At 40.5% G+C, this 26573-nt stretch overlaps 1 protein-coding gene across 2 annotated transcripts; it reads right to left on the bottom strand.

The window, feature by feature from the left end:
• Positions 1 to 1492: 1492 nt before the first annotated feature.
• rab28 (RAB28, member RAS oncogene family) lies at positions 1493 to 25571 on the bottom strand. Of its 2 annotated transcripts, XM_068326493.1 has the most exons (8): positions 25368 to 25571; positions 21588 to 21684; positions 18830 to 18918; positions 16932 to 17061; positions 6159 to 6262; positions 5993 to 6070; positions 3387 to 3488; positions 1493 to 2859 (listed from the first exon to the last, which is right to left on the bottom strand). In XM_068326493.1, exons 1-7 carry the CDS (start codon positions 25440 to 25442, stop codon positions 3393 to 3395), a joined length of 669 nt encoding a protein of 222 aa, XP_068182594.1. In that variant the 5' UTR covers positions 25443 to 25571; the 3' UTR covers positions 1493 to 2859; positions 3387 to 3392. The 2 variants fall into 2 exon arrangements, with proteins under 2 accessions (XP_068182594.1, XP_068182595.1); XM_068326494.1 differs by lacking the exon at positions 3387 to 3488.
• Positions 25572 to 26573: the final 1002 nt, after the last annotated feature.

The raw sequence follows: 26573 nt of genomic DNA, 5'->3' as shown, positions 1-26573 counted from the left end.
ATACACAATACATTTAGGTTGTTGACCTTTGCATATTTTCTAGAATGTGAGGCTTAATGGAGAATGAGCAAACAACCACAACCAACGAAATGCAGGCAACATAATTCATATTTAGCCACTGAGGAAACAGCAAAGTAAATTCATTTTGACACAAATCACCCCTGACTTTTGCCAGTCTGTCAAAAGCCTCCCCCTGCCAGACTTCATCCTCACAGTGATACTCTTCAGTCTTCAGGGGAACTTCGACTGTGAGAGCGTCTAAGCTGGAAACGGAGCTGCAGTTGTTTTCTTTGCAAAAACACCTGTCTAAACAGCAGCAAAGCCAAGGGCAAGTCCTGCCTGTCAGCGTCGGTGACAGCTCTTGACAAAAAATTTAGCACAGACAATTCTTAAGACGTCCACTCAAGCGAGACAATGCACGTGTGCTGGAATGACCCCAGCTGGGACGCCTCACTCTCCATTAAGTTTCATTGTTGTTTGCAGCGGTCTGTGCAACAGACAGATGGTGACATTCAACAACACCTAGTAGAAGATAAAAACACAAGATATTCCCGTAACAATGAAGACTTTGCATCCTTTGATTCTGTGGCTTTAAATGTCCTTAATCCTCTGAAATACACCAGACCAGGGGTTTCAGGGACATCGACTCAATAAAAAAGCTAAACCCAAAACCAGAACCCTCTTACAGTTGTGCGACAGTAACGAAATACAAAGTCTATTTTACCAATTAATTAATACAGCTCACAACCATTTATGAAGCCGTTTGTATCATCTGTCCAAAGAGGATTTAGCTGTTTCAGCAAAGACTTACTGAACAAAGACCAGGTGGCTCATTAGCTGCTAGCGACTTAGGTTAGCCGGTATAGAGTGGGATCTCCTGGGTGGTCAAGTTTCAGTCCTTACGCTTAAATGTCAGCACATGGATCCTTAATCTGTAATGCCCTCATCAGTGCAGTGCAGCTCTATTCATATGCCTCATGCGAGCACCTCCGGCGCTCGTTCCAGTCGGTTTGTGTTCGCAGCGTAGAGTGAAAAATTGCAATGAAACCAAAAGACTCAAATACAAGAGCCAGCTAACAAAAGCTGAGTAGTGAGAAGGCCTGAGCTCATTCATAGTCACATATTTTCTACTTCAGGGACAATGGATGAAGGGATAAATCAAATGAAAATGAGACATTTATTTAGTTTTACTGAAGCTTCATCATGAATAAGACAGTGTGTGTCACCGGATGCTTCTGTAAGGTTGTGCACATGCAAAATTTGATTTCCATGAAAGCCTCTAAAGGAAGCACTACCAGTACTGTTCCTACCTAAAGCATGTGTATTAATTCATGTAGTCCTTAACATATAGAATTTTTATTTAGAAATACAAACTGTATGAATGTGTAACTAAATAGTCACTTTTAACGGTATGTGATTGTACATTTTGTTTATATGCCCAGAATTTACAAGAAGTCTTTTCTACACAAAGAAGCTTTGGAATGGAGTGGAAGTTGCTTTTATTGTACAAACACATATCTTACATATATGGAGGATACTTCGTTGGCTGGAATTCATAAAACCCATCATCAAATTACAGCAACAGAACTGATTAAACATGCAATATGTTTACCGTCTCTAATGATTTTACTGTATACTTTAAAATCAGCTATTATATGTGCTCTAAATGAAGATCCTATGAATCACCTCTTCTTCAAACTTCTGTTCTATAACGGACAGCTGAATAAGGGTTTTGTAGAGACTTCTAGAATCGAGATTTCTGCAATGACGTTTCTGTTCATGATCAGTTTGACACTCGGTTACAAGAGTTATGTTCATCTGACAATCTTTATCGACACGACATCAGAGTAGTCCTCAAAAAAGGACAAATCTAAAGCTAAGACATGCAGTCTCTTCAGGAAAACTTAAATACTATGTGATAGATGGACATTATTTGGATACATTCTGAAGAATATAGATTATAAAATATCAATTTCAATTTATAATAGTAAAATTCACATTTCTACCAAAAAAATAAGTGAATACAGTACAGAGTTCACGTTACAGCACTGCCTGTGCAAGCCTCTAATTGGCAAATAGAAAAGCAAAAAAAACAAAGACCACTACAGCGTTTTAGCTCCTATTTCCCTCCTTAGACTGAGAAGCACCACAGGCTTAAAGGATATAAGAAATGTATGAGAAAGCATCTGGTTTTACTTTCTTCTTAATGTATCATTAACTCATACACTTTGCAGTTGTAGAGACACAGACTTGACAGGTATTATCTTTAGAAATACACACAAGCATATCAAATCATTGAAACAAATGTCCCTAATAGCAGCCTGTGTCATACTAACACATTGTTTTATATTTATTTAGGATGAATCATAGAAATAAAATCATAGCTGCATGTAAACCCGAAAAAAATAAAATGAGGCTCTATTTCCTTTTGGTGAACCACCCAAGAAAATATCCATGTTAAATATCCAAACTACAGGCCAAGGCCTCGAAACCACAGGGTCTGTTCTTCATCTCACCCCCAGAGCTAACACAGGAATACAGAGACACACACTCTGAACACACTCATCCTGTCACCCCAAAAAATCCTGCAAGAGGAACACTGAGTAGTGTGACTTTAATTGTGTGCCTGCAGTGTGTGTGTGTGTGTGTGTGTGTGTGTGTGTGTGTGTGTGTGTGTGTGTGTGTGTGTGTGTGTGTGTGTGTGTGTGTGTGTGTGTGTGTGTGTGTGTGTGTGTGTGTGTGTGTGTGCGTGTGTGTTGGAGGAGGTCACTGCATCACACACATAGAGCTGCGTGGAGGGTTCACGGTCCTGGCCATACTGTCCTGGCTGTAGTTCACAATGTCTGCTTTCACCACACGCTGAGAAGATGAAGAGACAAATAAATACAGGATAAAAAAGATGCCGCAACAAAAGTAAGACAACAATTAGTCCGACAGACCTAACTCACAAATCACCAAAAAAATCTTACATTCCAATGGTTTCTGACATGATTTTTTACAAAGGAAAAAACACATTCAATTCCTTAAAATGATCTCTTCTAACTCGTTAAAAAGTTAAAAACCATGTAAACATAGTGGATGATGTAAGTTTTACATTTCTCAAGTACTTGTAGTGAATCCAGATGTCTCCTAGGAAATGTTAGCAGAAATAAAGATGAGTCATTTGTCCTAAACCTTTGTTTGTGCTAGTATTTCATGTTCACAGAGGAGGTGTAATTGGGTTCTATTAGTCTTCTGTGTTTCTACAAGCACTAAAGACACACAACATGATTACTACAGTATACTATGACTACAATGCTGCTTACAACTTTATTTGCTTTTCAGGACAAAACACAATCACAATAACAAATCTATAGAACTATATCTGTGTAACCGTGGAGACGTACTTCTGTCTATTGAACTGAACATATTTTGCTTCGCTGGTTGTTCTCTTGTCTAATTGGGCCTTCATCCTGTGGGTAGTCCACCAGCTCAGCCTTCACAATCCTCTGAGCAGGTTCAAATCGTCAGAGCAGTGGAGAGATGGAGGTGAGCACAGAAAGAAGGACGAGGGACAGGATGTTGGGTAAAGATGATGAGGGTGAGAAGAATGGATTCCAAAGCGCAGTAAGGTGGGGACAGTAAAAAGGAAAGGATGAGAAGGAGGTTGAGGAATGAGACAAATGAATGAGAAATGTGAGAAAAATATTAAAAAAAGGAAATGAGGCATGACATGATACAGCAAACACAGCCAAGCCAAAAAAAAAAATACTGATGCTAATAAATTAAGACAGAAATGACCCAAATATTTAAAAAAATTATAGAATGAAAGTATGGGTTTTTGAAAACATGAAGCCTGTCATTGGTATCCTGAAATATGTTTGAAAATAAATGGATGATGGAAAACCCACAATCCAAATCCAGTATGGCAGACTACCGGTATTTCTGTTCTGAACAACAGTCCAAAAAGATAATCTGCTCATCATCCATCCATCCATTTTCCTCCGATCATCCAGGGTTGGCTCACATTGCCAGAGGTTATTCCAGACGTCCCTCTCCCCAGAAAACACTTTCCAGCTCATCCTGGGGGATACCGAGGAATTCCCAGGCCAAAGGACATATGTAATCCCACCCCAGGGGGGATTACCCAGAGGTCTCCTCTCAGATGGAAAAGCCTGGAAATTCTTCTAAAGGAAGCATTCTTGAAGCATCTTAATCAGATTCCTGAACCACCTCACCGGCTTCATTTTGACACCAAGGAGCAGCGGCTCTACTCCAAACTCCTTAGTTGTTAAATTTTAGGAACATATTGCTGTAGCTGGGCGGAGTGCAAGATCAAATCAGCCTATGTTGGATCTTAATGGCATGGAAGGCTGCCGAACTCTTATTGATGAAAGATCAGACCACATAGCTGGAGAGTGAGCCCTGGTTGGCTGTCTGATTAACGATCTGTCGAAGCCTGGTGTCGGAGTCGTGGGACGATTCGTTGCCGTGCTATCTGATCCAGCAGACAGAGGACTATGACAGAGAGGGCTGCCAGGCAGATATAATACTGTCAGGGGTCGTGACCCTCGTGTTCAGCTCTCTAAATCAGACAGCTGATAACGAGGCTTCGTGGCCTCCCGGCTAGACCCACAGCCATGACCTCTTCAAAGCCTCAACTCTAACATCAATGACACAAACGGCACGTCACTTCTCCGTATCTCCGTAACATTAGGAACAATATTTTAAGGAATTTGACTACATAGAATATACGTCTTTAGACCAAAACAAAAATCATATGTAAATGAGTGTAATTTTCTGTCTGTTCTTGGTTAAGGTTTTTTTTAAAGTTCATTAAACGTCTGAAATTCTTCTTCAGCCATCTGTAAGCTTCACCCCATCAACCCTATCATTGTATCAGAAGTTTGTACACTTAATCCTGGTGAGTTAAAGAAGTGTGAATTGGTACCAGCCAATCACCCCGCTCGATTAGCCTGGATTAAACCACTTTGCTTTACTGACAGAGTTATCAAGGGAGGAGAGGAAAGAAGAAAGTAGATGGACAGTTCCATTAGTCGACTATTTCAGTTAATCAGCAGGAGTGCTGGGGATGGGTGAGAGGTTGGTTGGTCCTTCCCTTCCATGCTCTTCATTCTTTGGATGTCCTGACCTCTCTGTGGCTTGGATCATCAACTACTTTCCAGCCAGTGTGGCTCCAACTGGACATATCAGACCCAGGATAAATGCCTCGGGGGCGGGTGACCTTGTAAATCCTGCAGCTGCCACCACTGGGCACCTTGATCTGGCTGGCAAGCTAAGAGGCTGATTTGGTCCAAAATGATGGGAGATAAACCAAATAAATCAGCCAGCCAATCCTAACCTCCTCACCCTTACAACTGCCTACCTTTGACCTATGACTCCACACGATAATGTGGTCAACGTGGGTGTATTCACAGATGGGTGGTGTCAGTGAGAAGTAGACCATCAGGAGGCAGACATAACAAACTCCTGTTTACACACACCTCCCTCGAGTCAGGGTACAACATTAGACTTAATGCAATGAGACAGAATGACAGAAATCCCACCAGACAGAATACTTCATTACCGTTACAGAAAAAGGTTTTCCAACTAAAAAGCATGTCTCAAATATATATAAAAGGCTGATATCTCCCAAAATATTTAGAGCATCAAACAAAAATTAGAACTAAATACCATACAATAAGGAAAGGGAAGAATTACTATAGGTTTCAGTAGTCATAAGGTAATGAATAGTCAATTACAGAAAGAATTTGTTTGGAAACTAGAAATTAAATGGTTCAAAACACCTTTTAGCATCTCTATATGTCAAGGAATCCACATCAGCATTTTGCTGGAGGAATTCTAGGCAGTCACACGCATGTGTTTTGGGATTGCCCAGTAATCCAGGGGTTCTGGAGAAAACTGGTAGAAGCAAAGAAACCCTTTACAGAGATGGCTGTAAAGGAGCTGTGGTGAAATTTGAGAGGAATGCCACTATACTGTTATGACTCACCTGGGACTGCTCGATTTCTGCTTTGTTTAGCTTTACACCAAGAATCTCAGCAGCCACTCTCTGGAAACATAGATACACCTGAGGGAAGAGATGTCAGGAAAAATAAGTCCTAACAAAGACACTGTGGAGTTTTTGATCATCGCTTCTTGAATTAGCTGATACTGACCGAATCCCCCGTTTTGGCTGATACAAACTGACTGATGACGCCATTCTCTTGGCAGAAACGCTGGTGTTTGTCAGCCTTCACTGTCCTCAAGTGCTCCAAGTCGACTGTGGATGAAACACAGCGTGACGTGTGAGAAGACTTCCAAGAGATAGATAGATTTATACGGTGGTTATGCAGCGCTCTCACGGGGTTAACTGTCATGTACCTCAACATAAACAGGAGAGATAACTGTTTACACTCAGGTTAAGATGGAAGGAGATCTGCCTAGTGTACAAGAACAGTCAACATAAATGCATGTGACAAAAGAGCATAATTCAATTGTTATGTTTCTTTCAAAACCAGCGGATGAATTCACTGATTACTGTATATACGTATGTATTTTTTTAATTATGGAGAGAGGCATTTCAGAGGGTTTGAGAGTGGAAACAATCAATTCAATGACCCTGAGTCCCCATTTCCAGCTGGTTCTGATGCTTGATATATGAGACATTCCTCAGTGTATAACAAGTGCAGATGAACCCTGAAGCTTTGAAACTTCATTCAAACCAAAATAGAAAAGCCAACCCAGCTGTGCAGAAATATTTAAGATTCAATACTGGATGATTTCAGTCCTGAGGTTAAACTCAGAGTATGAGTACATTTAGAAGAAGCTGGACTTAAAGTTGGACACATAGGTCAAAGAAATAGACCAGTGCTTTAAAGTTAAGCAGAAACGGCAGCACCTTCTTTTTAACCATTATGATGTACGTACATCTTAGTTCTGGGCAGTAGTAGCAGCTGTTTCACTTCGCTCCTTCCTCACTATGGGGTCATGCCGGGGTCGATGAGGAAGGTCAACCAGGGGCCTCGCTGCTGAAAGGAATAGCTTGGCTCTTTATTTCTGGCTTTGTGCAGAAAGCCAGCCACACCCAGTATCTGGTGCATACATGTCTATGGTAGCTGGAGGAGGTCAGGCTACTGTACGGTGTTGCATTTCTTTTGCACCCCCCCATGAGTTTTACTTTGTGTGAGGTTTCATTGAAGTTGTCGAGGAATTACTCCGTTCTCATGCTTCTTAGTGTGTGTGTGTGTGTGTGTGTGTGTGTGTGTGTGTGTGTGTGTGTGTGTGTGTGTGTGTGTGTGTGTGTGTGTGTGTGTGTGTGTGTGTGTGTGTGTGTGTGTGTGTGTGTGTGTGTGTGTGTTTGAGCGTGCGTGTATCCAAGAGAAACACAAGAAAAAGGAAAAAAAAGAGAGACAGATACATAGCGGGAAAATGTCAACACTAATCCTGAATTATTAATATCTCAGTCATATAGTCCAAAAAATGTTAAAGGTCAACAGAAAAAAAAACATTTGGAAAGAATCAATTTAAACTAAAATGAATATTATCATCATACATGACATAAACACAAACCTTTCTGGGCGAGGGCAGACACTTTTACAACTACTCAATGTACGGGGCGGACTGTCATGTGTGTGCCTGTGCGTAAACAGAGCTGTCTCATAGGCGTCAGCAGGTTATTAATTCCAGTCATTAATAGCGGAGGTACCCAGCATGCTACTAGAAGTAAACACTACTAATCCTTTGGATCCTGCACACTTGGGAAAGGTCATCAATCATGTGTCACAGTCAGATTAGCCAACATTAACATAGTGGCTCTGGAGCTGAGGAAGCAATGTTACTTTTAGTGGAAAAAAAAAAGTTGTGGGTGAATGAAGGAGAAAGGAAAAATAAAACTCTTAAAATGTTATTTAAAAAATCAAACAGGTTAAATAGCTCTGAATTATTCTGTAACCGATTCGAGCCAGTTCAGGATAAAACCCTGCTATAGTGTGAGGTGTAGATAAGCACATACTTTGTGAGTATATTTGCATCAAGTTTAAGCACTGCAGGAATTTTAAGTTTACAGGCACTAAAAGCAGATTTACCAACTGATGAAGACATTTTTAGAGTAACTTCTGAGTGCCGCTGAAGTTTCACTTCAAATGTAAAAACCAGAAAACAATTGAAATGTTTTATGAACCGTAATACAGTTTGAAAATTCAGCAATTGATATTTCTTGAGCAAAAAGACAATCTCTTTGGTTTTGCTCAGAATCAATCACTTTAATTTGCTCTGATTGAATGTGACGTGTGATTGGATCGCTGCTGCTGCAGCTGCAAACTCATAACTTTATAGTGCGGTAAAGCTGATTGAAGTGAATTTGAGAATTCAGTGGTGGTATTTTCCACAACTGGATCCTTTCCTTCAAACGAGAAATAAGCGCTATATTGGTGTTGCTTTATGGGTACTGCTATTCATACTGACATCAACAATGCCCAGCCTTAAGCATCAGTTACGGTTACAAGCTGCTTTTCTTCTGCAGCCTTTAGGCAAGTATACAAGGACATTAAATTTCACCCAATAGTCATAGAATTGTAGATTTCCATTTTCTTCTGAGCACTAGATGGCAAAAGCCCTCAGAAATAATTATCATTGACATCTGGACTCCAGGATCATATTTAATATTCATATACCGGCATCATATGGCACTGCTCTAATGCCTCAGAACAAATATTCTTGAGGATGAATATACTTTTATGAATGAAAGGATTGTCATCACATTTTTGAATATTCTTAGTACATACATAAAACATACATAAAACAATGCCACATTCTTACACAAAAGAATTTTTCAGCATGTGGCATCTGTCTGTGTAAACCGAATGCAAGACTAATCCCACAGTTTTAGTGTTTTACTCCATTTTTCTCCCTAATGTACCCATTTCTACTTATCAGGTCAAAACAATCTTCCTCCGTTGATCTGGTTTCCCTCTGTTTCTGTCAAACTGTACATCAGTTTAACAACCCCTAGGAAGTGACTGCAAACACGAAATAAACTGTTTAGGCCTCCAAGTGCATAGAGATAGTGAAGGGGATCATCACTCGTCAAGAGCGATGGTGCTCCCTCCCTCTGGTCACCACCAGTGTTTATTTAAAAGGTCTGCTTGTCATTACAGCAAATTACAAAAGTTAGAGATTAATATCTGGTGGACAAATTAGGCTTTTACCGTAAATGACAGGTTTGTTTTTGTGGTGACCTACAGGACACGAATGAAAACACAACCAATTGAAAGAACTTGGAGAGAATCCTCTTTCTGTCACACCTGATTATCGTGAAAACCGATAGTCTGGAAGAACTTTACTTTATTAGTAAGGAAGTGGCATTTTGATTGGATGGATCTGTCTAGAACATGCTTTCAAACTAATGACATTACTGTGGCTCTTCCCTCATAAGAAGGTAAAGAAAAAAGTTACTGAGACGTTGAGAAATTAAGACAAACCTGCACACTTTTTTTTTTGGAATGAATGCACACATTTGCTATTCTAAAACTAGATGCTTTTCAGTTAACATAAATTTGATCCAATCCTTAAAAAACAGAATAACATTCTGTGATTCCAAGGTTATCAACAAACCAACACAAGCGTGTAAAAGTACTCCATGTAATTTCTGAAGTGTTGAGTAACACGTTCTTTTTGTTGATATTTGGTAGCATTACTTTGTATGGTTTGACCAACGACTTAAGATGGCTAATAGAAGCTACTATTAGAAACTCTGAGCTGGGTGTTGGTTTGTAACGGACACTTGATAGTCAGTGTGCTGACTTTGTGACTCAGCTTTTAAGTGAAGTAAAGACTCAGACTTATTTCAGAACTTTTGTTAATCCCCTGTGATCCCAATCACCTAATTCCGGTTTGTATTAGCAAATATTTGTTTTCATTTCAAGACTAGGTAAAAATTCAAATTTGTGTCAAAACTGAAAGTTCAAATTCAGTAAGTATACAAACATTCAGATTTTTTGTTATTCTTATTGACATGCTAGTAATTTCTTTCCTGTCACATTCACCAGCATGTTGCCAATGCACAACAGCAAGCTAACATTGGGCTACACCATTCCAAAACCCTACACCGCAGTGCGTAATCCTCAGTGGGCTTTTAAAAACTGTGCTGTGATAACAGAGACACCTACTCACTATTCCACCACGTCGGCTGCTGGGGATTGGAACAGTTGACCCAGCGAGCAACAGCCAGAGAATAAGCTTGACATAACACAGTTAATTGCCGGCAGCCTCGTTTTAAACTAAACAGCAGTTGTTGCAGTGGGAATGGAAGGGCTGAGGGTGGAATATGTGAACTGTGTGTGTGTGTTTCTATGTGTCTGTGTGAGGTAGTAATTGGGGGGGAGTGTGTGTGTGTGTGTGTGTGTGTGTGTGTGTGTGTGTGTTGTCAGAGAATTGGGGCTCTGAGGGGTCATATCACATTAAGTGAAAGTTACAGGGTTGAGCCTAATCAACCCCAGGGGAGAACCTATCACTTCCAACATTACCTCACACCGTGCTTTTAAGACCTTGTTAAGAGGGTTTGCCTCGGTTTCCCCTCAGTGACGACCATGAGCCAATTCAGACGGCACAGCCGGGGCACGGATTATCAGACCACATCCAACTCTTAATGAATAGACTTACAACTGTCAGAGCCAATTGTTTGCCGTGGTTTGAAGACATCCCACAACTTCATTGCAGGTCTCATTCAAAAGGGTTTGTGGGTCTCTACATCTGGAGTTCTAAAGCTGAAACAATGCTATTTTAAGGGTAATGGTTACATGTCGGCATATCAATCATAAATATAGGATTGTATTTATTATACTGTATTGAAATTTGTTACCAAAATGAGAAAAAAAAATGTAACTGAGCAATTTGATACATCTGGCTGGTTTCACATCTATACTAAATTCTACCGTTCGGTAAAGGACTCCATTTTTAATTGTTTATTCTGGAACATTCTGTTCCTGTTAGCTTAAGAATTACCAAAATAAAGTTATTATGTATGCATTTGTATTTTGACATGGCTTGACAGTTTTGACAGTGTGTTTTAGAATACAATTTCAAATTCTGTTTTAACAACCCCTCCAAATTGTTTTTCTTTAAAACAATGGTGGCGTTGCCACCAGTTCTACATAGAAATGGTGACACAACCTTCTGACTTTCCTCTGAGCTTGTGGGACCCCCCCTTCAAACACAGTCATGGTCAAGTAAGGTGAATTGCCAGTGGCATTTAGATATCTCTTAAATTTTGTGCAACAACATGCAAGGGAATGCTTCATGTGAAATATTTTTTGTGACATGTGATTGAATTGGACAGTGATTTAACTTACTATAAGTGCCTAGTAAAAGAAAATGACTAGTTGAATTTACAACATACATGAAGCATTTAAATGACTGGGTCCAGAGAGCTCATTAAAATGAGCCATTTAGAAAGTAAAATCAGATGACAAGCATATATTAAAATTTTCTGTTAAAAAAACTGTTTGATTCTACGTCAATTTCCTGCCTTTCATTACAAGTTAAGAGTATAAACAAGTGGTGTATATTTTTTATTTTTTGATAAGTGAAAAATGTAATTATAATACAACCTAACAATTATTTTGATATTGGGTTTGCATTTGAAGGAACCTTACAATTGACAAATAATATTTAAGCAATCTTTAGCCATTTTTACGCTGTCGCTGATGACACTGTACATCATATAGCTGCATTCAAGAAAATTCTAGAGGTGTGGTGAGATAATCATCAGGATATTTCCCTGCTTGAAGGTAAGTTATTATATTAACACTTTTTCTGAGCACAGACAGATGAAGTGCTGTTAGTAGCCTGGTGTTGCGGAGGTGAGTGGGGCCCGTGCAGGAGTTCTCTGGGGGATCCTGACATAGACAGAGTGTTCTTTGTGCTTCGGTGACCCTGCCCCGGTGGCTTGAAGCGGGCCGGGACCGTCGGGGGACTCTCCTTCCACTAGGTCAGAAGTGTTCTGTCGACAGCTCATTGATCACAGCTCATCTTGACATTTGATCGTTCCTACATGAGACGACGTGCAGACATGCACACACGCCTGTGTACACACATACACACACACACACACACATATGGATTTACACTTTAAATCACCAGACACTCCACGGTGATTAGTAAAACAATGTGGCGTTCCTAACCCAATCACGACATGCAAAACTGAGTCGGGTAGTAGCTATACAGACAGAGGGAGAGCCCGACTTTCAGACTGTCTCCTCTGCAGTAAAACCTGGAGTTGACGGCTTTGCAGACGGCGTTAATGGGCTCAGAGGACTTATGAAAAGCGAACAAAAGACCCGGTTCTGGGCTGACCGCACAAGATGCTGCTCCGAGCTTCACTAGCTATGTCCTCCAAGCCCTTCTGTCGCTGTTAAACTAAGTGGTCTTTTATTGCCAGGCAATAATATGTGCCTCTGTGAACCGGTAGGGCAACCATGAGGTACAATAGTTATATGAAGCACAGGGGAGTGTTCATAGTTATATGCATCACTCCACTGTAAGTCCATAGATAATTCTAAAAGCTTCCTGAGAGAAATGATGCTTTGAACCACTTCAAATATTCAACTTTGTACCACATAAGTCAACTTTCACAGGGAAAGTGTTTTCTGCTCACAACTGCCTCAGCAAACTTCGGCAGGAAAAAAAAAAAAGCCAAGGCAAGAGAAGTTAAGACTTTCACGTAATATTTCATATTATAAAAAAAGACTATCACAAAAGGAAAGAGAAAAATCTATGTTTATACTTCACATATATTTACAGTATACGCTTGTGGATCCAGATCAGTCGGTTATTTACCCAACTCTGTGTGAGCGCGGCCCTTTCCAGGAATTCCTCCATATCAATGTTGTGGAGCAGCGACGAAATAAAGTACAGCCTGAGCGTGATGAGGGTTCCAGGCTGCACTCGGGTCAGGTGGCTAAGCTGTGCTGTGCAACTCAAATGGCCCATGACTTGCCACACAAGAAGGTATGCGAAGACTGATCATCTACTGCATGTGCAACAATATTTGTTTTATGGATGGCTAAAATGAATGAGCACTTTCCATGTTTCGACAGGCATGAGAGTCAAGAGAGATGAGAGTGGGGACCAGAGCTGGGTCAAACCGTTGTTACCATTAAACAGTAACACTTAGTTCATTAAGCAAATAGTTTCAAATTGGCAGTATTTGCATCGTTCTCTGTGTGTGTGTGTGTGTGTGTGTGTGACGGGGAAGAAAACCACCTATCAGCTACCTGAGAAGGTTTAAGTAAACCCTAGAGTATTTCTAAATCACATGTCTCGCCCTCTGCAGCTGAGACTTTACATGTTACATATTAAATGTATCAGCTGAAGCGTAACACAGCTGTAACACTTCATTCTTTCCTCTCTATAATTGTTGTAACCCGAATCGTTATTTCCCATCGCTTCCAGACTTACAATAAGAAGGCAGACTACAGTCGGCGCGGTCGCTGACACAATTTGATACGCACATCTGTTTTGACCCTTACCTTCAATGAAATGTAAAAAGAAACAAGAAACACTGGATTTGCTGTAAAGATTCCAGATCTTTACCCGACCGTATACCGTGTCTTACTATGTCTATATACTGTGCATATAATGTTTTACAGTGTCAAACCTGTGGTCGCTTTACCCACACTGCAAAACAGACACTGCTGACGTGTTCATCCTTTCTATACAGGGAGGGGTGAGGGTGCTGGGGTAAGAGTACTGGGCTTTTGTCCCACCACATGTCTATTGTGGCTAAACCTTTCCCTTGGGGGCAATTAGGACCTTTTAGTTTGTTGTAAGAGGACCTAAGTACGAGTGGGTTGAGCCAGGAAAAACATTTTTGAGCTAAACCAAAAACAGAAGCGCATTGAGCTCCTCTACACTCCTGGACTTCTGAGCATCTCTCTATTAAGAAATGTGCAGGCCTGGACTGAACAGACAGGAACTGTGGCAGGTTTACAGGGGTAGGAAGGTGAGGGGGTGAGAGGGTGAGGGTGGTTTGGGGGAGGGGGGGGGGCATCAGCTCCACCTGAGGTCTTGCCAAGAGGCCAAACATCTCAAGACCAACAATGTTGGCGGCAAGGACATGGTTCGCGAGAATCAAGAGTTTGGGGAGATCTGTGTTTTCCTTTAACTTTCTCATGGCTGGGTGTAAAACTGGAGCGGGCGGAGTGCGATGGGTAACGGCACATAGGGACATAAGCCGCAGTGTGCAAAAAGCAAACATGTGAATGTTGTTTAACACAATAGAGATGCAGAGCCAATGAAAAGACATTACTTAATGAAAAAGTAGATGTAGCAGAAGTACAAGTCTACATGTAAGTAATAAGAATAAAGACTTTGTTGAGAGTATTAAGAGCAAGTGTGTGAATGAAAGAGATTATGTTTGTGTTTAACAATGGTCCAAGGTAGGGATGACAGGAAAGGAAGGTAAAATGTACTTGAGTATTCAAATTGTCATCATGCAGGGACTTTATCTCCCCACAGAGAGGAACTTTTCCCATGGTAGGCCAGAGTGGATCAGCAGTGAACAGTGTTAGAACCTCTAAGCAAAAAGTCATGAGTAATGAGGAAGGGTTAAGAGAACTGAACCCATTTAAGTCACCCAAATAAGGGCTGTACGAGCCCATGATGGATGTTCTGGAGTTCCTGAGGGAGAGTGCGCCAGCAGTGGGATGGGTGATGGGTGGGGAGCGAGCAGAGGTCCTGCGATCCCCACTTAATAAAAACAAATCGGTTTGATAAACGACACAAGCTTAATGTCTACAAAGAAATATGTGTTCTAATTTTGCACAGTAACATAAGCCATTTTAAACCAGTGATGATTTGGTTCACTGATGATATGCGTCCTTTAAAATGTGCAAAGTATGCATTAGGGCTGCTGATAATGTGCTATAGTTTTTATAGCAATGACTTCAGATAAACTGATCGAAAAGGCACGCAGCCACAAACAGGCCAAACACAGCTGTTGTGAAGCAGAGGAAGAGAATTTATTGTTTGGAGTGCTTTTAATACACGCCGCCATTTCAAAAACTAAACAAATAAGTGGTGGAGGAGACGACTGTGCAACAAGTCAATATTTCTCTTGAGAGGTTCCTATGTACCACACAATGTTACACTGAACCACATTGTATTAACAGTTATCGTATATTTAGACAGATCAAGAGCTTAAGATTCTTCCATTTCACATGTGTTCTCCGCACACGTCTTTGTGTGTCTTTGTGTGCTTGCAGTTGCGTAAATAATTGTGCAGCTTTAATAAAACATTTCACTAGCTTCCTCTCTGAATTGTCACAAGTGGTGCCATTATTTAAAACAAGGCTCTGGGCAACACGTGGAGGGTATGGAGGTGCAGCATACTTGTGCTTAACAAGCACACTTAACCCAAGCAGGCTATGCTAAGCTCAAATAAAGGAAAGGTTGTTCCCTGCGTGCAGTGACACGGTACAGGAGGGCAGTCAGACCAGGGTAAGGAGAGGAGGGGACAGCATCATTAATGAACCAGTCTGGTCCACTGGCTCAATTACCCACACAGGGTAAAGAAGACAGTGTTCAAATTAAAAAGGAAAGCGGACGTTGGATAATTCAGAAATTTAAGCTCAATGTATGCCGAAGGAAATACACTCATAACGACTTAAATGGAGACACACTTGATTGCAGCCTCCAAATATGCAGCTTTTCTCAGCCCAGCATCATTAAGATAATTTAATATTTATGTAAACCTCACTACTGAAAGAATGCTTCCTATTCACAAGATCAGCTAGTTTTACTGTGTAGTCAAGTTGAACAAAACACATGAAGAAAACAAAAAAATGTTTAAATGCTTATAAGGAAAAAGAAACTTTCAAAAAGGTTTTTCATAAAAAATAAGGTGTTAACATTTCAGCTTGAGAGCTATTCTAGGTCTCTTCAAGCGCTACAAAGAAAAAGCAAATCCATGCGAACGTTCAGGGATTATTTATTGCTCCTTTTGGGGCAATCTGTGTGGGATTTTCTTTTTTTCTTTTTTTGGCCGTTCAGCAATCGAACCATTAGAGGGAGAAGCGCTGTGTGAGTGTGGAGGTGAGGAGCCTGACAGCAGGATGAATACTACTTAAATATTACAGTACACACACTCACCCGCACAACCAAACCCTAGCCTAAATACAGAGGCGCCCGCTGTTAAAGCCAGAGCATTAGGAGATGCAACGGATGCGAAGACATGAGAATCCGCTCTAGACAGGCGAATTAAACTGTGACCTGTGGTCCCTGTGAGTAACATTAGTGAGAGTTTCCTGTGTGTAGGCACCACTCTGTTGACCGTTCATCATTGCCCAAGAAGGCCAGTCATCATTATACACAAACGCACTGATGCCCCACTTTACAATAACACAACGACAGCCATGACTCTACATCTGTCAGGGTGATGTTTAGAAAGAGTCATCATTATTACCCTTTATTTTGGAGATCGGTGGATGGGAGCGGGCTGATAGCAGGAGAACCGTCTGGTTAACATCCAGGTTCTCTCCTTAACCAGCCACTCAGTACGGGAGCGAGGAAGGGGGGACAGACTGGAAGGGGAGGGGGGTACAGATAAGCAGCGCCATAGGTCTGTTGGCCCAGAGATCTTAAATCACCGTCAGTCACTCCCTAGAGTTCACAAACATCAGCATTCCCATCGCCCTGAAACTTCAGCCTCTTATCGACCGGCTTATCACACCGATCAGTTATATGGTGCCCTAACAAACACATCTGCTACCATCAAACATTCACTCCCCCACCACACAAACACAGACGCGCAACATGACAGATGACATCTCCAACCAGTTTTATTTTGTGTGCAGCTAATTGCTAGAAATAAAAATAAAACTGGATATTTGAAATTTGTCGTGATTTTTCCGGATCGATGTGAGCTTGTGTATTTGTGTTTGTGTGACTCTCACTTTTGTTCCCAATCAGAGAGACAACGGGCCGGATATCAGATTCCTCATTGGCCTTCTTCACCATGCTGAACCAATCCTCCAGGTTCTCAAAGCTCTGGTAGTTGGTGATATCGTAAACCAGTAAAACCCCCTGGAAAAAGGGAAAAAAAGCAACACGTTTCTCAGATTGTGTACAATATAAAGCACGACTTCATATTCACTCACTCCGTATCCATTTGTGAGATAATATTAATGGACCAAAGGAACAGTAGGTGGCACTGCTCCTCTTCTTAGTGTCAGAGTGTCAGATTCACACAGGAGAAGACAGTCATTCACACAAATTCTGCAGAGGGTGTGATATTATTACTATTATTCCAATGAAAGAATGTGTGAACTTCTTGTGGTTCTGTTTAAAAGTGTTGTTTGTGAACTCGGTACAGTCCAGTGGTGGGTGGAGAATATAGAATAGAGGTGAAGTTAACGTCTGAAGAAAGGAACGCAGTCTGCCGAAGGACATTTATGTCGTCCATAAAACTGCACGCACCACAGAAACACCCATGCCTGACACCAGAATCAAACTCTAAGGCAAAAGTTAGGTATTGACACAACCATAAATTATTCAGAGTGGGCACAGATACAAAAGCTGTCATCACTATTCAAGCCACACAATCCCAACTCCACTTACTTCTTTGACTGTTTCTCACTTTCATTGGAAATTAACACAAACCGAGATAAAATTTCCTGCTATTTTCTGCCTGATGCAACACGACCTAGAGTTTTCTCTTGCTTTTTGTTCGGGCGACATTGACTGTCACAACACGCAGGGTCAGTGACGACAGCTCAGCCCTCTGACAATTACTGGGAGTCTCTCCAAGCAGCTATGATTGATTACAGGACGCAGAGCTCCGGACAATAGGTGTGGAAGTTTTGTACAACACTAACAAGAAGCTCTTGAAGCAAACAGTCGTAGTGTGGATATTTTGTTTGTAATGGAGGGAGAGGGTAAAGGATTCGGTGCAGATGTGGACTATGTAAACGATTACGGCCACGTTTAGATGAGGCCACAGTAAATACCAACAACTGGCATGTCTCTTTCACTCTTTGTATAACTAAATAGATTGATTCATCAAATAGACAATAACAGTTATTGTTTCTTGCCCACAGAATTTGCTCCTGTAGGTAAGCATGACTCGTGTGCTTATACATAACTGATATATGGTGACGAGTTTCCTGCACATGCCGAAATGTTCGACCTTGGATCAGATAGTCTTTAATAAGGTTTGTTCAAACAAAAGCAACTGCCTTTTTTGTCTTAACTCCTTGATGTAGGATGAGTGCTACAAAAAAAAACCTGAGATTACTTTATCCATACATTAACCTAGATATTGGTGAATGTGGTTTTTGCATGAACTGTTATTGTTGTTTGTAAGCAGGTTTAATAATATTTCTTCAGTCTGACACAGAACATCAAAATGTCTCAACCCCGAAAAGAAAAGAGAGAAACTGAATTTTAGAGCTGCTATGCTCTCTAAGGAAGTGATTTTTTTTTTACTATATTTTGTATGATTTGGCAAAGAGGGGGAGGGAGTGGCGGACCTCAAATGACGCTGCAGAGACTGCAATAATAAGCATGAAAAGAGACGACAGACAATTAAAAACTGATTATTCTTGTGCTTCCACCATTACTTTTTCACCTCCAGTGGTTGGTACGTTTAAGACCGTCTGTTCATCTTGAGGATATGAGTGTGTGTAAAAAATATATAATTACATAAACTGCATACGAGAGCACATAAATTATTAAGAACATGTGAAGAACATGTGAAGACATAAGCAGACACTGTATCCAAAAATCTGTTGTGCATGAATTGTTGAAATATAGTAAGGATTCAGGCTGTTTTTGTGTTTGTGTGTCACCTTACATGAGCTCCATATACATATTTATCCAGCATTTTTCCTCCTAGCGTTTGACCTCCGATGTCCCATACCTGCAAGGTCACATTCAAATTGCCTGCAGTGGAGAAAAGACAGAGAAATGCTTGTCAAAAATGACTGGCAATTAAATTATCAAAATGTGCACAAATCAGCTCTGCGAAAAGAACCCAATTTGTTTCTAATCTTTCTTCTGTTTGCTGACAAATTGGTTAGAAAAGTTTTTCCCATTTCAAGTTTTCTTGTGTTCTTTTCTTTCATATTGTTTTAACAAAATTGATGCGATAACAAATCATTTGTAGCTGTAGCCTGCATTTTGGGGGAGCAATTTTTATAATAAAAGTCAACATTGTTGACTTACACATTGGAAGGGATAAATTATCGACAGCTCTTTCTAAAACACTCTTGCTTGGCAGGTCACTCACATCTCACGTCCAAGAACTTCTAGCCCAGAGATCAAGGTGGAGAAAAAAAAAGGTGCATTCGCTGTCTAATTTAAACATTCTCAATAACGTGCCAGTAAAAAAATGGCTTCTTATTAGCCTGAGAAGAGCTGTTTGCATTGTGCCACATCCTGCCAAGTCAGGAAAGTGAGGAGAATTATATGCTGTTAGGTAAAATGGCAATAATTAAATGTAAAATAAAAGAAAAAGTAGACCCTTGTCCTTAAGCCTCTGGAAAGTGACGAAGGGAGTGAATGAGCAGGGGGGAGAGAGAAAGAAAGAAAAAGATGGTCAGAATAAAAACAAATCCAAATGAATATTTTCTTCCTCTGGAAAATGAAAAGGGTGGTTGAAAAAAAAGTTTTAAAAATGTCAGAAAAAAAAAGATGAGGGAGGAGCCGACCATTAGGAGGTTATGTTGGTGTGATGAGGGCCCTGCACTGGGCTGGAGCCACGATGGGGAGCAGAGCGTACACTGTGGGCACGGCTGGACGACTCACCCCCTTCATGAGTCCCTGTTTAAAAGCGAGGGGAGGAAACCCTGAGGTTCACAGTCACTACATCTAGACTATACAGTGTCAATGTAAAGCTACATTGAGGAGTGCAATGAATAACGGTTCTTTGGTGTTGTAAAGAGCCATCTCCACCCATCCACCACGCTTGGACGCTAGCTTTATTTATGTTTCAAGGAATCACACTGACTCAACAGTGCTGACATTTTTCTGCCGGAGTTTTGCAAGAAGTAGAAACTGCAAAGTGAGCCCAATGGACAAACCGAAAAAGGGAGTGCAAGGTCAGAAAAAAAAAAAGCACAACGCTGATATAACAGCAAACGGCACAGAAGAAGCTTCTGAAAGATACAGTTTGACAAAACTTATCAAGTAAAAGCTCCTTTCCCCTGCCTGTATCTCGCTGGTTTGGCATCTGGAAGAGGTATTGTTCTGCAAAGCAGGCTGTTGTGTCACCACGCCACCCCCCCTGTTGGAAAACGAACATTACATCTGACAAGCTGGGCCTTCATGGTGAAAGAGGCCGACATTGGCGAAAGGCTACTTTCAATCCCCCCCCCCTCACCTGGTGCAAAAGATCCTTACAGCCCCGCAGAGACATGGAGAGCCACACCAACCTCTCAGGTCAGGTGGGGGTCCTCACAAAGTTAAGGGACCACCCAGCTCGCAAAGCCTGCCTTCTCTTCATCAGCTCATCAACACCCAATTCCCCAGAAAATGGGGCCATTTAACAACTCCAGCATTGGAGCGAGAGTCGCCCCCGCCCTCGTCATGCAGACGCACAGTCGCTAACATTTAAACAAAAGCTAGTTTTAATCGGAGAAATGACAGAATCCGAACGATTAACAACATTTGAAGGAGTAGACCCCAGCCTGTGCTTAACGTTGGCTTTTTTCATCCCGACTCCACCACAACATTTTTGGGGGTTTAGTTCTCCTAAGCCTCATAAGCTGAAACTGACATAATATCAAAACAGGATCTTTCAGTCAACTCACAAATCAGCATAACTTTTACTTTTAGCACTTAATTTCCCCTCGCTTAATGTTGTTTTATTAGTAATGAAAGAATGGAGGCACTTTGCAGATTTCTCCGGCTTTATGAGTTGGCAGAGTTTTAGAAATGCAATTTAAAATGTTGAAAATCCCCAATTCAGATGGTAAGAAGTAGAAATGTGGAGCTCTCTGCTAAATATATCATTAGTCAATAAACATTTCTTTTACACATCTAAAAGGATACAGAGTGTGGCTTTATTTCTGTGGGTTTAACATAAACAAATAAGAACGTAAATGTTTTATGTGGTGGAGGACAAAGATCAGTTGAACTCAGGCATCAGTAATATGGATATAAAACATTAATGTATTTATTCTGTACTGCACCCACAAAATTATGAGCAAGGTTCGCCTGTTTGGACATAAGCTGTCCATTGGCCATGTGGAGGTGGAAAAAAAAAAAAAGTGCGCTCTGGAGAGAAGAGCTTTCAAAGTGAATAAAGTTGAGTAGGGGCAGACTCTCTACAATGAGGAGCTACCAGAAAATACACATTCAGCCCCACGAGGAAACACCAAGGACAAACTTTGGCTGAAAAAGAGAAAATCAGAGAAATAAAAATGTCTAATTGAGGCAGTGGAACAACAGGTCTCTTTGTCAGAATAAATGAGTAATCTGGATCTTTTTTAGAACACACAGGCAGATGTTACAGTGTTATAAACAGGGCAGTGAAGTCTTGTATTGATTTAAGCCTGCAGCTGAGTGTCAGAACAAGCAAGCCCTCCCAAAAGATTAGGAAGGTGTCTCACCTGGAAGGCTTATTCTCTTCAGAAAGAAATCCAGGCCGATGGTTTGTTTGTACTGTTTCCCAAAGGCCTCCTGCGAAAACCTGGTGGCGAGTGATGTCTGAAGCAGCGGGACAAAAGAGAGAGAGGCAGAGAATGAATCCAAGGGCTCGTCTGCAGCAGTCGACAGGAATGGAAATATGTTATTTCAACCAGGCAAGTGTTTGAAATGATTTTTCTTTTTTCGGGATAATGGAGAAATGCTTGACTCTGTTGTGCTTCATAAAAATATTCACACATGCATCCCTCGTGTATTCATAACCCAGGGCAATAAACAATTTTTTATTGCCAAAGTTCTTTCAGAGAAAATTCAGGACATTAAATCCCTTCCAGAGTAAGCTTTTAAAGTATTTTTCTTCTAAAATTTTCATTTTTTTTTTTTTTAAAGACGAATACATTTTCATGTCACAACACATCTTTGGAAGTCCTTTTCAGCGTGCATCTGAAGGACAGTAATTCAATCATTACAAATCCGTTTTGAGCACCTTCAAAAACGTGGTGATTGACTGGAGCGTACACTGATGTAATTGTCTGTCTCCTCCGCCGCCTCGCTGCTCAGCCTCGGTCCTGACAGCGAAAATCAAGGCGAATTACAAAAACAGGTGTCGGAGTATGTGTCATGTCTCCAGACTGCAGACCTAATAATTGCCACAAATTATAAAACCTCCATCACTGCCACCCTTGTGTTTGAGGAGAGGAAAGAAATGGCATGTTAGGGGCTCTCCTGAAATCCATGGGAATTCATAGCCTGGACTTGACATGCCAAGTTTAATTCATTTTGATGGATGATGATAGGGAAAAAATGAAGTCCTGAACGTCTATTAGCTATCTTTAGAGCAGTGTGCTTACATAAACACAACAGAGAAGTGAAGCTATGGGATTCCCTGAGTGTTCATGTGGCAGCAGATGCATTTTTATGCGGTACTTGACAATCACTGCGGGTTAGGAGGATTTAAGATGGAATTCTTTCGTTCAATCCATTTAGCTTTCTTCTTTCTCTTGATGCCTATGTGCTTATCTCCACTCCGTTTATGCTCCAAAGGGTTTGCTTTAGCCAAATTGTGTTTCAAATAAGGCCGTTTCCTTCAAATGATGCCAGACTGAAGATCTAGTATTAAGAGGAAAACGCTTGTCACGGTTTACATAAATATCCTCCATGTAAAGAAGTGCCTATTAGCTTTCTTTAAGTGTAAATGTAACTGCTTTAAATCTATTTCTTTAAAACCTATCGCATGTGTCAGTCTATTGTTGGCTTTCTACATTAATATTTCCTTTGTGGTTTTATTTGCCTAATTTCAGTTAAAGGTCACCAACACGCAGTCTTTTTGTTGTAGCCTGTAACGTATGTCACTGACTCAAGAGTGACTGCAAAATTACTAGAGGTGACTGACGCAACAAGGAGAAAATCGGCCATTTAAAAAGCCCAAACAATCTCCGACAACACAGGAATAACAAGTTCAGACAGCAAAAATGTATTCCACATGCTCACATTGGCCTAGTCAGCCATTTGTCTTGGCATTCCAGTAGCTTGGCAATGCTCCCTTTAACGTAGTCTTTTTTTTTTTTTTTCCAGCATACAACTGAAACTAAGCAGCAAATGTAAAAGCTGGCGTAATCCTGACACTCCAACAGAGAACAGCACAGGGTCACCAATGATTCCAGTGCCGGGAAATGGGGGAAGTTACACTGAAACAAGACACTGAAGAGAAGGAGGAAAAAATATGGCAAGCTGACTAAATCCATGTGATGCAACTCGTAAGAGAGATGCAGCATCATATTAGACGCTGCCTCCTTTTCTCTTCCTGTCAGATGTAAATCTTGGCACGCTGACTTTAAATAACTGCACAAATGCACAATCTTCTGACGTGCAGGAACTGTACAAATCAGAAAAACAAAGTCGCTTATAGCTCAGGTTGAAAAATAGACCTATGTTAGTCAGGCGCCTAAGGAAACCGGCTGAATGTGAGACCCCCATATTTAAAAAACATCTTGCTCAGGTGGACAAGCATTCCCACATCTCCATATATTTCTGAATGGACACCCGACCACAAGAAAAATATCACCGAAAAATGCTGTCCAAGAAAAACTGATCCGATTGCAATTTGCTGAGCAAATTGACATTAATAAGGGCGGAAACAGCATTCAAGATGTCAGTCAGTGGTCCCTGCTCAAAATAGGGGGCAGGGTTCTTTTTTTTTTTTTTTTCCTGCTCCCAAAACAGACAAGCAGGTAAGTCATTCAGACAGTGACGAGCTGACACCTGGCAGCCGCGTGAGGGGGGTTATTAATGTAGCGTATCTACTGGGAACTGAGTTGTGTGTGTTCTCTGCCCCTCCTCCACCCTCCCAAAAAAAGAAAATGTCGACTTTCCAGAATGAGAACATTCATTTTCTCATTGGTCGCACCGTTACTGCTACATTCATTTTCTTTCTCCCAGTGGAAGGAGAGATTAGTTAGGAGAGGGAGTGTGTAGCGGAAAAGCACTTGACATCTCTGCCTTAAATTTTACACTCGTTCATTTAGGAGCTGGGATGCAATACATAGCTGTATTGTCATGACAACCTATAATGAAGAAACATCCTCTTCAAAAGTAAGACCTTTTAAGAACGAAGATTGTGAACATTGGTCATATAGCTATAGCTCCTATTCCAAAGAGGGTTGTTTTATTTGAATATGTTACTCTATAGGAGGAAATTTAAATTTATTTGCAGCTACTTTACATGTGATTTGTAAAGTCATGTGTATTTGTTCTAATAAAAGTGTGTTGACTCAATAAACATTGTAAAACTTCTCTGGTTGCTAGATTTTCAAGACAAAAAGGAAAAAAAATATAGATTTTTCACTTTGAATTAAAGTATTTCTTCTTCATTGCTCCACTGAATTTGTTTATCATGATCCTAAAGTTTATCTTCTTTTTGTCACTCGGTCACTACAATGTCGTAACAACAGACAGACTAACTTCAGCTTTGCTTTATTCTCAACTCATATTACAATTTAGTTCCATAGATTTCAAATTCCTTTATGTCAACAAGTTAAAAGTCAAGTTCTGACATCCTCATCCTAAACCCGGGATCGTGTGGCTGGGCAGCATCTGAAATAATTATGATATATATATATATATATATATATATATATATATATATATATATATATATATATATATATATATATATATATATATATATATATACACACAACTTATTATCCTGACTTTAAATTTATAAATGAAGAAACTGATGACACAGCTATTAAGAAATTAATTGATGAGTCAATTTCAACATTGAACTGACAAGTAGTTTAGATATTTTTGATAATCTGTTAACTGTTCCAGTGGTTTTTTTGTGTTTGAAAATGCCTTTTTCTTTTTCATTTTATTATTTCCCTGGATCACGTTTGAATGTTTGCAACCACACTTGAAATCATTTAACAATTTAAAGAGCATGTATAAATTATCTCTCCGCTGACATGTTGACGAAATGAAATTTTTTTTTTTAAAAAATACTACGCTGAATGCAAACACCGAAAATGAGCTGTAATTGAAGTTAATAGGATTTTTTTTTCCCTCTGTAAACGTGTACAAAACAAATACTGATCCCTGCGTTATAATCATGTATGTAAAACGTTGTGATTGTTGTTAGCTAAGTGGCGCTGTTAGCGTCTGTCGCCATGGACACAGGGAAGACGGCTCCGCGTCAGGATGCGAACGTCGGGATGGATTCATGTGTGTTTCTGTGATGGTCTCACCTTACCACAAGCACCGTCTCCAATCACTACAATTTTAAGCTGCTTGTCCTGGCTGTCCTCCTCCGAGTCCGACATAACGCTAAATTATGCCCCGACCGTATCTGTGGAAAACAAAAGCGCCAGGAAATAGTCACGGTTTGCTGAGTCTGGTTTATCGGGCTAATTACAGATGGATTAAACAGCGGACCAGTCGGTGAGCAGACGCCATTTTGATTCTGCTAACGCCGCTGCTCCGCTCGGCATGAACCATTCACTCACGGCTTTTTCTAGATTTACGATTTTTTATTTTTTTTTTATTGAAACGGGTGTAATATTAACAGGAGAACTAGTCAAAAAAAGAAAACTCTGTTTCGAATTAGGAAAATATTTTTTTAACCCCTCAAAACCATTTATCATTCGCAGTAAAGGTTCAACCCGGAACAACCCGGAAACCCCGTAAGCAGCATTTTGGTAGCGTCCGTGAGTGACGTGTGTGACGCGCTATCGTTACTATGGCTACGAAGGTCAAAGTAGGGTACTTGCACTGCACACCTTATACCAGGAGTATTGCTAGGCCTTTTTAGACCTCTTTAAGTGTCAGTCTGATCGATTAAATATAAAATGGATTGATATTAACAGGAAAGTAAAGTTTTTGAGATAAATGTTTTTTGGTTGTTTTTGTTTTTTACTGAACCACACTAGGGCAGCAACTTGAAAAGATTGTTCGAAATGCTCTTATCTCTGACTTTTTTTAATTATTGTCATTGTGAATGTAGCAGTATAAATGCTTCAGCAAGGTTTTCATACTACAACTGCGTTTACGTAATAAATCATATCCCTTGGTTATAATCAAATAGATGTTTTCATGACGATTGGATTTCTTTATATCTTTACATGCACCAGTGGCTGTCTCACATTCAGCTGCAGCAGCACTGTTATATAGTAGTAGCAGTGATAAGCAAGGGTAGCTGGTATAGCACAGTGTATAGCATATATTAATGTGTAGCACATTCATGTAACACAGCAGGCATTCAAGAAAAAAAACTGTGATTTTAGTAATGAGAGTCCGGGCCGGAGCTGACCATGTGTAGCACCACCCGTCCATGTTCTCATCTTTTTACTTCTGCAACTTGACAGTTTCAGTTACTTTGCAAAATCAAAGTTTGTAGTATTATCACATAATATAATAAACAAGCAATCGGGCGAAAGCTTCACGATAATCTCACA

Source organism: Antennarius striatus, chromosome 10, assembly GCF_040054535.1.
Source record: "Antennarius striatus isolate MH-2024 chromosome 10, ASM4005453v1, whole genome shotgun sequence".
NCBI lineage: Eukaryota > Metazoa > Chordata > Actinopteri > Lophiiformes > Antennariidae > Antennarius > Antennarius striatus.
Note: the sequence above shows the minus strand (reverse complement) of the source record. Positions and strands in the feature narration are given on the sequence as shown.

What these genes read in the sequence shown, in the direction of transcription:
- rab28 (XM_068326493.1), bottom strand. Translation starts at nt 25,442, where the DNA reads ATGTCGGACTCGGAGGAGGACAGCCAGGACAAGCAGCTTAAAATTGTA. An exon ending in GAGACGGTGCTTGTGGTAAG is followed by an intron (nt 21,685 to 25,367) that starts GTGAGACCATCA and finishes CCGCTGCTTCAG; the next exon opens with ACATCACTCGCCACCAGGTT. An exon ending in AATATGTATATGGAGCTCAT is followed by an intron (nt 17,062 to 18,829) that starts GTAAGGTGACAC and finishes CCCTTTTTCCAG; the next exon opens with GGGGTTTTACTGGTTTACGA.